At 50.6% G+C, this 11,833-nt stretch overlaps 1 protein-coding gene across 1 annotated transcript; it reads right to left on the bottom strand.

Moving 5' to 3' along the window:
* Positions 1 to 629: 629 nt before the first annotated feature.
* LOC121346413 (dehydrogenase/reductase SDR family member 4-like) lies at positions 630 to 10,034 on the bottom strand (the record flags this gene model as incomplete). The annotated part of the gene is made up of 5 exons (XM_041424190.1): positions 9,830 to 10,034; positions 5,109 to 5,237; positions 3,866 to 4,010; positions 1,096 to 1,166; positions 630 to 701 (listed from the first exon to the last, which is right to left on the bottom strand). Coding segments are annotated over exons 1-5 (539 nt in total), but the record flags the coding sequence as incomplete, so codon positions are not given.
* Positions 10,035 to 11,833: the final 1,799 nt, after the last annotated feature.

The following is an 11,833-nucleotide window of genomic DNA, read 5'->3' on the forward strand; positions in this document are numbered from 1 at the left end:
CCAGTTCATCCCAGTAACCCCAGAGCCGAAACCAGAACAAACCAGTATGGACCAGTAAGGGAAAACCCCAAACCAGTAAGGGAAAACCCCAAACCAGTACAGACCAGTAAGGGAAAACCCCAAACCAGTACAAACCAGTAAGGGAAAACCCCAAACCAGTATAAACCAGTAAGGGAAAACCCCAAACCAGTACAAACCAGTAAGGGAAAACCCCAAACCAGTATAAACCAGTAAGGGAAAACCCCAAACCAGTACAGACCAGTAAGGGGAAACCCCAAACCAGTATGGACCAGTAAGGGAAAACCCCAGACCAGTATGAACCAGTAAGGGGAAACCCCAAACCAGTATGGACCAGTAAGGGAAAACCCCAAACCAGTATGGACCAGTAAGGGAAAACCCCAGACCAGTATGAACCAGTAAGGGGAAACCCCAAACCAGTATGGACCAGTAAGGGAAAACCCCAAACCAGTATGGACCAGTAAGGGAAAACGCATTCCCAGTTCATCCCAGTGACCCCAGAGCCCAAACCAGTACAAACCAGTCCAAACCAGTAAGGGAAAACCCCAGACCAGTACAGACCAGTTCATCCCAGTGACCCCTCCACCCCTCCCAGTCCCTCCCAGTATAACCCAGTATAACCCAGTCTCACCGCCATTGGCTGGTAGCCGGCGATCGATGACATCAGCACGATGGCCCCGCCCCTGCGGTGAAAGAGGGCGGGGCTTAGCAGTGGCCACGCCCCCTCGGAGCAGCCAATGCAATGGGAGCTGCCAATCAACCTAAGCCACGCCCCCTCCGAGCAGCCAATGCAATGGGAGCTGTCAATCAACTCAAGCCACGCCCCCTTTGCCGGCAATGGAGCTCCCAGTCCCTCCCAGTTTGATCCCAGTATGAACCAGTATAAACCAGTCACCCCTGAACGCCTCCCAGTCCCTCCCAGTATAAACCAGTAAGCTCTAAACCCCTCCCAGTTTGATCCCAGTATAAACCAGTCACCCCTAAACGCCTCCCAGTCCCTCCCAGTATAAACCAGTAACCCCTGAACCCCTCCCAGTTTCATCCCAGTTTGATCCCAGTATAAACCAGTAACCCCTCCCGCGCCTCTCCATGTGCGGCACCACCAGCCGGACCAACATGGCCGCCGCCGTCACGTTCACCTGGAACACCTGGTGACGTCATGGGGGCGGGGCTTAACCCTGTGGGCGTGGCCAAACCCCGACATGGCAGAATGGGGGCGTGGCCAAGCGGGGTGACATCATGGGAAAGGGGGCGTGGCTAAAAGAGGGTGGTGGCACTGTGGGCGGGGCTGTGGGAAAGGGGCGGGGCCTCAGGGGGGAATTTGGGGGGAGAATGGAAAATTTGGGGAGTTTGTGGTCAAAATTTGTAAAAATTGGGGAAAATTTTGGGGAATTTCGGGGAATTTGGAGGAATTTGAGGAAAAATTTGGAAATTTGGGAAAATTTGAGGAAATTTGGAAACATTTTGAGAAAAATTGGGGAAATTTGGAGACATTTTGGGAAATTTTGGGAAAATTTTGAGAAATTTTGGGAAAATTTGGGAAAAATTTGGGGAAATTTAGGGGAATTTGGGAAAAATCAGGGAAATTTTGGAAAAATTGGGGAAATTTAGGGGAATTTTGGGAAGAAATTGGGGAAATTTCGGAAAATTTTGGGGAAATTTGCAGAAATTTGAAAAATTTTGGGAAATTTGGGGGAGCATGGGGTCAAATTGTGGTGGGAGTTTTGAGATTTTGGTGGAAAATTCACATTTTTGTGGGAAATTCCAGATTTTAGCAGGAAATTCGGAAATTTTAGTGGGAAATTCCAGGATTTTTATAGGAAATTCCAGGATTTTGGAGGGAATTTCAAGATTTTGGCCATAAATTCTGGGAATTTCGACAAAAATTTGGGGATTCTGGTGGGAAACCCCGAGATTTTGGCGGGAAATTTTGAGGTTTTGGCCAGAAATTCCAGGATTTTGGCGGGAATTTTGATATTTTGGGTGAGAAATTCTGGGATTTTGGTGGGAAATTCTGGGAATTTTGAAAGGAAATTCCAGGATTTTTGTGAGGAAATGTCAATTTTTTGGCGGGAAATTTTGACATTTTGGTGAGAAATTTTGGGATTTTGGCAGGAAATTTTGATGTTTTGGTGAGAAATTTTGGGATTTTGGGCAGGAAATTCTGGGATTTTGGCAGGAAATTTTGACGTTTTGGTGAGAAATTCCAGGAATTTGGGCGGGAACTTTTGGGATTTTTGTGGAAAATTCTGTGATTTTGGCCAGAAAATCCAGGATTTCGGTGGGAGGTTCTGGGATTTTGGCACAAAATTCCCGTATCTGGGCAGGAAATTCCGGGATTTTGGCGGGAAATCCCCAGATTTTGACGGGAAATTTTGAGGTTTTGGGGAGAAATTCCAGGATTTTGGGCAGGAAATTTTGACAGTTTGGTGAGAAATTTTGAGATTTTGGGCAGGAAACTTTGGTGATTTTGGCGGGAATTCCCGATATTTTGGCGGGAAATCCCAGGGTTTTTGGCGGGAATTTCCGGGGGTTTTGGCGGGAATTCCCAATGTTTTGGCGGGAAATGCTGATATTTTGCCGGGAAATCCCGGGGTTTTTGGTGGGAAATGCTGATATTTTGGCGGGAAATGCTGATATTTTGGTGGGAAATCCCAGGGTTTTTGGTGGGAATTCCCGGGGGTTTTGGCGGGAATTCCCGATCTTTTGGCGGAAAATTCCAGGATTTCGGCGGGAAATTTGGCTGTTTTGGCGGGAAATTTTGAGGTTTTGGCGGGAAATCCCGGGGTTTTTCGCGGGAAATCCCGGAGTTTTTGGCGGGAATTCCCGCTATTTTGGCGGGAAATGCTGATATTTTGGCGGGAAATCCCGGGGTTTTTGGCGGGAAATGCTGATATTTTGGCGGGAAATGCTGATATTTTGGTGGGAAATCCCAGGGTTTTTTGGAGGGAATTCCCGGGGTTTTTGGCGGGAAATGCTGATATTTTGGCGGGAGTTCCCGGGGTTTTTGGCGGGAATTCCCACTATTTTGGCGGGAAATGCTGATATTTTGGCGGGAAATCCCCGGGTTTTTGGCGGGAATTCCCGGTGGGCGTGGCCGGGGCGTGGCCCCACCTTCTCCCAGACGCTCTCGTCGGCCTCGAGGGCGGGGCCCAGGTGGGGATTGACGGCGGCGTTGGACACCAGGATGTTCCCGGGGTTTTTGGCGGGAAATGCTGATATTTTGGCGGGAATTCCCGGGGTTTTTGGCGGGAAATGCTGATATTTTGGCGGGGAATCCCGGGGTTTTTGGCGGGAAATGCTGATATTTTGGTGGGAAATCCCAGGGTTTTTTGGAGGGAATTCCCGGGGTTTTTGGCGGGAAATGCTGATATTTTGGTGGGAAATCCCAGGGTTTTTTGGAGGGAATTCCCGGGGTTTTTGGCGGGAAATGCTGATATTTTGGCGGGAAATCCCGGGGTTTTGGCGGGAATTCCCGGGGTTTTTGGCGGGAAATGCTGATATTTTGGAGGGAATTCCCGGTGGTTTGGCGGGAAATGCTGATATTTTGGTGGGAAATCCCAGGGTTTTTGGCGGGAATTCCCGATCTTTTGGCGGGAAATTCCAGGACTTCGGCGGGAAATTTGGCTGTTTTGGTGGGAAATTTTGAGGTTTTGGCGGGAAATCCCGGGGTTTTTCGCGGGAAATCCCGGAGTTTTTGGCGGGAATTCCCGCTATTTTGGCGGGAAATGCTGATATTTTGGCAGGAAATCCTGGGGTTTTTGGCGGGAAATGCTGATATTTTGGCGGGAAATCCCGGGGTTTTTGGCGGGAATTCCCGGTGGGCGTGGCCGGGGCGTGGCCCCACCTTCTCCCAGACGCTCTCGTCGGCCTCGAGGGCGGGGCCCAGGTGGGGATTGACGGCGGCGTTGGACACCAGGATGTCGATGGCGCCGAACTCGGCCAGGGCCTGGCAGGTGAGGGACACGAGTGTCACAGGTGTGTCACAGGTGTGTCACAGGTGTGCCCAGGTGTGTCACAGGTGTGCCCAGGTGTGCCCAGGTGTGTCACAGGTGTGTCACAGGTGTGTCACAGGTGTGCCCAGGTGTGTCACAGGTGTGTCACAGGTGTGCCCAGGTGTGTCACAGGTGTGTCACAGGTGTGTCAAGGTGTGCCCAGGTGTTAAGCCACATCCCTCAGATATAAGCCCCGCCCCCCTCAGATGTAAGCCACACCCCTCAGGTGTAAGCCACACCCACCAGGTGTAAGCCAAGCCCCTCAGGTGTAAGCCACGCCCCTCAGGTGTAAGCCACACCCCTCAGGAGTAAGCCACGCCTCTCAGGTGTAAGCCACACCCATCAGGTGTAAGCCACACTCCTCAGGAGTAAGCCACGCCTCTCAGGTGTAAGCCACACCCATCAGGTGTAAGCCACACTCCTCAGGTGTAAGCCAAACCCACCAGGTGTAAGCCACACCCATCAGGTGTAAGCCACGCCCCTCAGGTGTAAACCACGCCCTTCAGGTATAAACCACACCCCTCAGGTGTATGCCACACCCCTCAGGTGTAAGCCACACCCCTCAGTTGTAAGCCACGCCCCTCCGGTCTAAGCCACGCCTCTCAGGTGTAAGCCACTCCCCCTATGGTGGGTTTACCCACAGGCCACGCCCCCTCAGGTATAACCAACACCCTCCAGGTATAAACCACGCCCCCTACACCACACCCCCTCCAATGCAAACCACGCCCCCTCCGGAACAAGCCCCGCCCCCAGGGCTAAGCCCCGCCCCCGGGGGCGTGCTCACCTGCAGGCCCCGCCCCCTCAGGGATAACCCACACCCTCCAGATAGAAACCACGCCCCCTACACCACACCCCCTCCAATATAAACCACTCCCCCTCCGGCACAAACCACGCCCCCAGGGCCATGCCCTGCCCCCAGGGGCGTGCTCACCTGCAGGCCCCGCCCCCGCAGGGATAACCCACACCCTCCAGGTATAAACCACACCCCCTCTGATAGAAACCATGCCCCCTCCTGTACAAACCACGCCCCCTCTGCTACAAACCACGCCCCATCCGGCACAGGCCCCGCCCCCAGGACCAAGCCCCGCCCCCGGGGGCGTGCTCACCTGCAGGCCCCGCCCCCGCAGCCTCTCCACGGCTCTCTGCACGTTGTGGGCCCGGCGGGAGCTGAGCATCACCCGGGCCCCGGCCACGCCCAGCGCCTCGGCCACGCCCAGCCCGATCCTGGGGACACGCCCCGGGGTCAGCTGAGCTTTGGCCACGCCCCTTTTGATCTCGGGGTCACCCAGGGCTCAGCTGACTGAGGCCACACCCACCCCGATTCTGGGGACACGCCCCGGGGTCAGCTGAGCTTTGGCCACGCCCACCCCAGGGATGTGGAAACGCCCGGGGTAAGTTGGGCTTTGGCCACGCCCACCCCGAGCCTCGGGACACGCCCAGGGGTCAGCTGAGCTTTGGCCACGCCCCTTTTGATCCCAGGGTCACCCAGGGGTCACCTGAGCTTGGCCACGCCCACCCCGAGCCTTGGGACACGCCCGGGGTCACCTGAGCCAGACCACGCCCCTTTTGATCCCGGGGTCACCCAGGGGTCACCTGACATAGGCCACGCCCACACGGATCCTGGTGACACGCCCAGGGTCACCTGACATAGGCCACGCCCACATGGATCCTGGGGACACGCCCAGGGTCACCTGACATAGGCCACGCCCACATGGATCCTGGCGACACGCCCAGGATCACCTGACATAGGCCACACCCACCGGGATCCTGGCGACACGCACAGGGTCACCTGACATAGGCCACGCCCACATGGATCCTGGCGACACGCCCAGGGTCACCTGACATAGGCCACGCCCACATGGATCCTGGCGACACGCCCAGGATCACCTGACATAGGCCACACCCACCGGGATCCTGGCGACACGCACAGGGTCACCTGACATAGGCCACGCCCACATGGATCCTGGCGACACGCCCAGGGTCACCTGACATAGGCCACGCCCACATGGATCCTGGCGACACGCCCAGGATCACCTGACATAGGCCACACCCACCGGGATCCTGGCGACACGCACAGGGTCACCTGACATAGGCCACGCCCACATGGATCCTGGCGACACGCCCAGGGTCACCTGACATAGGCCACGCCCACATGGATCCTGGCGACACGCCCAGGATCACCTGACATAGGCCACACCCACCGGGATCCTGGCGACACGCACAGGGTCACCTGACATAGGCCACGCCCACATGGATCCTGGCGACACGCCCAGGGTCACCTGACATAGGCCACGCCCACATGGATCCTGGCGACACGCCCAGGATCACCTGACATAGGCCACACCCACCGGGATCCTGGCGACACGCACAGGGTCACCTGACATAGGCCACGCCCACATGGATCCTGGCGACACGCCCAGGGTCACCTGACATAGGCCACGCCCACATGGATCCTGGCGACACGCCCAGGATCACCTGACATAGGCCACACCCACCGGGATCCTGGCGACACGCACAGGGTCACCTGACATAGGCCACGCCCACATGGATCCTGGCGACACGCCCAGGATCACCTGACATAGGCCACACCCACCGGGATCCTGGCGACACGCACAGGGTCACCTGACATAGGCCACGCCCACCGGGATCCTGGGGACACGCCCAGGGTCACCTGACATAGGCCACACCCACACGGATCCTGGCGACACGCCCAGGGTCACCTGACATAGGCCACGCCCACCGGGATCCTGGGGACACACCCCGGGGTCAGCTGACACAGGCCACGCCCACCCGGATCCTCTGGTCACCTTGGGGTCACCTGGGCTTTGGCCACGCCCATCCTGATCCTGGGGACACGCCCAGGGTCACCTGACATAGGCCACGCCCACCGGGATCCTGGGGACACGCCCAGGGTCACCTGACATAGGCCACGCCCACCGGGATCCTGGGGAAACGCCCAGGGTCACCTGACATAGGCCACGCCCACCGGGATCCTGGGGACACGCCCAGGGTCACCTGACATAGGCCACACCCACCGGGATCCTGGGGACACGCCCAGGGTCACCTGACATAGGCCACGCCCACCCCGAGCCTCGGGACGCGCCCAGGGTCAGGTGACCTTGGCCACGCCCACCCAGGCAATTTGGGTTATTTTGGGGTTAATTTGCATTAATTAAAGCCAATTTGGGTTAATTTGGGATTAACTTAACTAATTAAAATAAATTTTGTTTAATTTTGGTGATTTGGGGGTTAATTTGCATTAATTAAAGCCAATTTGGGTTAATTTGGGATTAACTTAACTAATTAAAATAAATTTTGTTTAATTTTGGTGATTTGGGGGTTAATTTGCATTAATTAAAGCCAATTTGGGTTAATTTGGGATTAACTTAACTAATTAAAATAAATTTTGTTTAATTTTGGTGATTTGGGGGTTAATTTGCATTAATTAAAGCCAATTTGGGTTAATTTGGGATTAACTTAACTAATTAAAATAAATTTTGTTTAATTTTGGTGATTTGGGGGTTAATTTGCATTAATTAAAGCAAATTTGAGTTAATTTGGGGTTAATTTGCATTAATTAGAGCCAATTTGGGTTAATTGTGGTGATTTTGGGTTTCATTTAATTAATGAAAGAAAGTTTGGGTTCATTTGGGGTTCATTTAATTAATTAAAGCCAATTTGGGTTAATTTTGGTGATTTTGGGGTTAATTTGAGTTAATTAAAAAAATTTGGGTTAATGTGGGGTTAATTTAAGTTAATTAAAGCAAATTTGGGTTAATTTGAGGTTACTTTAATTAATTAAAATAAATTTGGGTTAATTTTGGGGGATTTTGGGTTCAATTTAATTAATTAAAATACATTTGAGTTAATTGTGGTGATTTTGGGGTTAATTGGAATTAATTAAAGCCAATTTGGGTTAATTTGGGCTTAATTAAATTAATTGAAGCCAATTTGGGTTAATTTTGGTGATTTTGGGGTTAATTTGAATTAATTAAAGCAAATTTGGGCTAATTTGGGGTTAATTAAATTAATTACAGCAATTTTGGGTGAATTTTGCTGATTTTGGGGGGCTTCAGACTTTGGATTTTTGTCTTAATCAATTTGAGTTAATTGGAGTTATTTCGAGTTCATTTATGCAAATTTTGGTTAATTTTATGCAAATTTCAGGGGGGTTTTTTAGGTTTTTTCCCCCGTGCCGTTTTTGGGGTGAATTCGGGGATTTTGGGTTAAATTCGGGGGGTTTTGGGTTAAATTCCGGGGGGCTCAGAGATCAACGATTAATTGATTTAATTGGAGTTATTTCGAGTTAATTTTATGCAAATTTCGGTTAATTTCGTGTTAATTTCGGGGGATTTTTTAGGGAAAAAATCTTATTTTTTTCTGTGTGGTTTTTGGGTTGAATTTTGGGGATTTTGGGTTAAATTCCGGGTGGTTCAGAGATCGATGATTAATTAGAGATAACTGGGGCTATTCCGAGTTAATTTATGCAAATTTCGGTTAATTTCATGCTAATTCCGGGGTTATTTTGGGTTTTATTTCCCCGTGCCATTTTTGGGGTGAATTCGGGGGGTTTTGGGTTAAATTCGGGGGGTTTTGGGTTAAATTCCGGGTGGTTCAGAGATCAACGATTAATTGATTTAATTGGAGTTATTTCGAGTTAATTTATGCAAATTTCGGTTAATTTCATGTAAATTTCAGGGGATTTTTTACGGAAAAAATCTTATTTTTTTTCTGTGCAATTTTTGGGGTGAATTTTGGGGATTTTGGGTTAAATTCCGGGGATTTCAGAGATCGATGATTAATTAGAGATAACTGGGGCTATTCCGAGTTAATTTATGCAAATTCCGGTTAATTTCGGGTTAATTCCGGGGTTATTTTGGGGTTTTCCCCCCGTGCGGATTTTGGGGTGAATTCGGGGGGTTTTGGGTTAAATTCGGGGGGTTTTGGTTAAATTCCGGGTGGCTCAGAGATCGATGATTAATTAGAGATAACTGGGGCTATTCCGAGTTAATTTATGCAAATTCCGGTTAATTTCGGGTTAATTCCGGGTTTTTTTTTGGGGTTTTTCCCCCGCGCGGATTTTGGGGTGAATTCGGGGGGTTTTGGGTCACTCACCCGGGGTTTTGGGTTAAATTCCGGGTGGTTCAGAGATCAACGATTAATTGATTTAATTGGAGTTATTTCGAGTTAATTTATGCAAATTTCGGTTAATTTCATGTAAATTTCAGGGGATTTTTTACGGAAAAAATCTTATTTTTTTTCTGTGCAATTTTTGGGGTGAATTTTGGGGATTTTGGGTTAAATTCCGGGGATTTCAGAGATCGATGATTAATTAGAGATAACTGGGGCTATTCCGAGTTAATTTATGCAAATTCCGGTTAATTTCGGGTTAATTCCGGGGTTATTTTGGGGTTTTCCCCCCGTGCGGATTTTGGGGTGAATTCGGGGGGTTTTGGGTTAAATTCGGGGGGTTTTGGGTTAAATTCCGGGTGGTTCAGAGATCAACGATTAATTGATTTAATTGGAGTTATTCCGAGTTAATTTTATGCAAATTTCGGTTAATTTCGTGTTAATTTCGGGGGATTTTTTAGGGAAAAAATCTTATTTTTTTCTGTGTGGTTTTTGGGGTGAATTTTGGGGATTTTGGGTTAAATTCCGGGTGGTTCAGAGATTGATGATTAATTAGAGATAACTGGGGCTATTCCGAGTTAATTTATGCAAATTCTGGTTAATTTCATGCTAATTTCAGGGTGGTTTTTTAGGTTTTTCCCCCGCGCGGATTTTGGGGTGAATTCGGGGGGTTTTGGGTCACTCACCCGTCCGTGCCCGCTGTCACCAGCGCCACTTTGCCCTCCAGGGCTCGCGGGGACCCCCCCGAGCTCAGCGGGGCCCCCCCGAAAACGGCCCGGGCCCCCCCGGGCAGCCCCGCGCGCCACATCCCGACTGGGACAGACTGGGACAGACTGGGACAAACTGGGACAGACTGGGACAAACTGGGATGGACTGGGATAAACTGGGACAAACTGGGAGGGACTGGGAGCGGGGCAAGGGGGACTGGGAGGGACTGGGAGGGAACTGGGAGGGGTTTTGGCGTCACTGGGACAAACTGGGACAAACTGGGAGGGATTTAAAGGTTACTGGGAGGGACTGGGAGACGATTTGAGGTTACTGGGATGAACTGGGACAAACTGGGAGGGGATTTGGGGTAACTGGGATGAACTGGGATGAACTGGGATGGGATTTGGGGTAACTGGGATGAACTGGGATGAACTGGGATAAACTGGGAGGGGTTTAGGGGTCACTGGGATGGACTGGGATGAACTGGGAGGGGATTTGGGGTCACTGGGATGAACTGGGATGAACTGGGATGGACTGGGATGGGATTTGGGGTTACTGGGATGAACTGGGATGAACTGGGATGAACTGGGAGGGGTTTAGGGGTCACTGGGATGAACTGGGATGAACTGGGATGAACTGGGAGGGGATTTGGGGTTACTGGGATGAACTGGGAGGGACTGGGAATGGGTTTGAGGTTACTGGGATGAACTGGGATAAACTGGGATGGGAGCTGGGATGAACTGGGATGAACTGGGAGGGGATTTGGGGTTACTGGGATGAACTGGGATGAACTGGGATGAACTGGGATGGACTGGGAGGGGATTTGGGGTTACTGGGATGAACTGGGATGAACTGGGATGAACTGGGATGAACTGGGAGGGACTGGGATGGGATTTGGGGTTACTGGGATGAACTGGGATGGACTGGGATGAACTGGGATGGACTGGGAGGGGATTTGGGGTCACTGGGATGAACTGGGATGGGCCTCGCTGTCCCCCCTTTTTATTTAAACCATTAAAATTGACTGAAAAAAGGGGATTTTACCTCAAATTTCCCGCCCCGGTGCTGGATTTTGGGGAGATTTATAGGATTTAGGCGATCCTCAAATCCTCGTGGGTGAAAAGTTGAATTTTTGGGTTGAAATCCTCAGAATTTGCCTCAAAATCCGCTCAAACCTCACCAAAATTCCAGGTTTTGCACACAAATCACCTAAAACCGCTCAAAACCTGGAGATTTTGCCTCAAATTTCCTCACAAAGCGCATGAAAATGTGATTTTTGACAAAAATCTCCTCACAAAGTGACAAAAATTTTGATTTTTTTGCCTCACCTCAGCCAAAAATTCCCATTTTCACCCCAAATCCCCTCAGAAAAACCCCAGTTGTGGGGATTTTGCCTTAAATTCCTCAGGAAACCACAAAAAAAGGGAGATTTTACCTCAAATCTCCTCCAAGTTTATTCGGAATTAAACTTTTTTACCTCAGACCCTTCTCCAAATCCCCAAACCCTGCGAGTTTTACCTCATATCTCCTCAGAAATCCCTCAAAAAAACCATTTTTACCCCAAATCCCCTCACAAAATGCCCCTAAATCTCATTTTCTGCCTCAAAACCCTCACAAAATTATTTTTTTACCTCAAATCTCCTCGGGCCTTTCCTCAAACTGCTCCAAACCCGTGAAATTTCACCCCAAAATCCCTCACAAAATCCTCCCCAAAATCCCTTTTTTTCCACCTCAAAACCGCTGTTTTTTCCCCCAAACCCTTCTCCGCCAATTCGTAGCATAAATTAATTTCATTCCCGCCTTCAAATTTAACGGAAATTCGTATTTTTCCCCTCTTTTTAAGGCTTTAATTCCCATTTAATTCCATTCCCCAAGTCATGCCCTCAATCAAAATGGCGCCGGCGCCTTCCCGCCCTTTTTGGTTCCCGCCCTGCCCTCAACCAAAATGGCGACCGAGCCCTCACGCCTCCCTTTAACCCACT

The sequence above is a fragment of the Onychostruthus taczanowskii genome, unplaced genomic scaffold, assembly GCF_017590055.1.
Source record: "Onychostruthus taczanowskii isolate IOZ18803 unplaced genomic scaffold, ASM1759005v1 scaffold808, whole genome shotgun sequence".
Lineage (NCBI taxonomy): Eukaryota > Metazoa > Chordata > Aves > Passeriformes > Passeridae > Onychostruthus > Onychostruthus taczanowskii.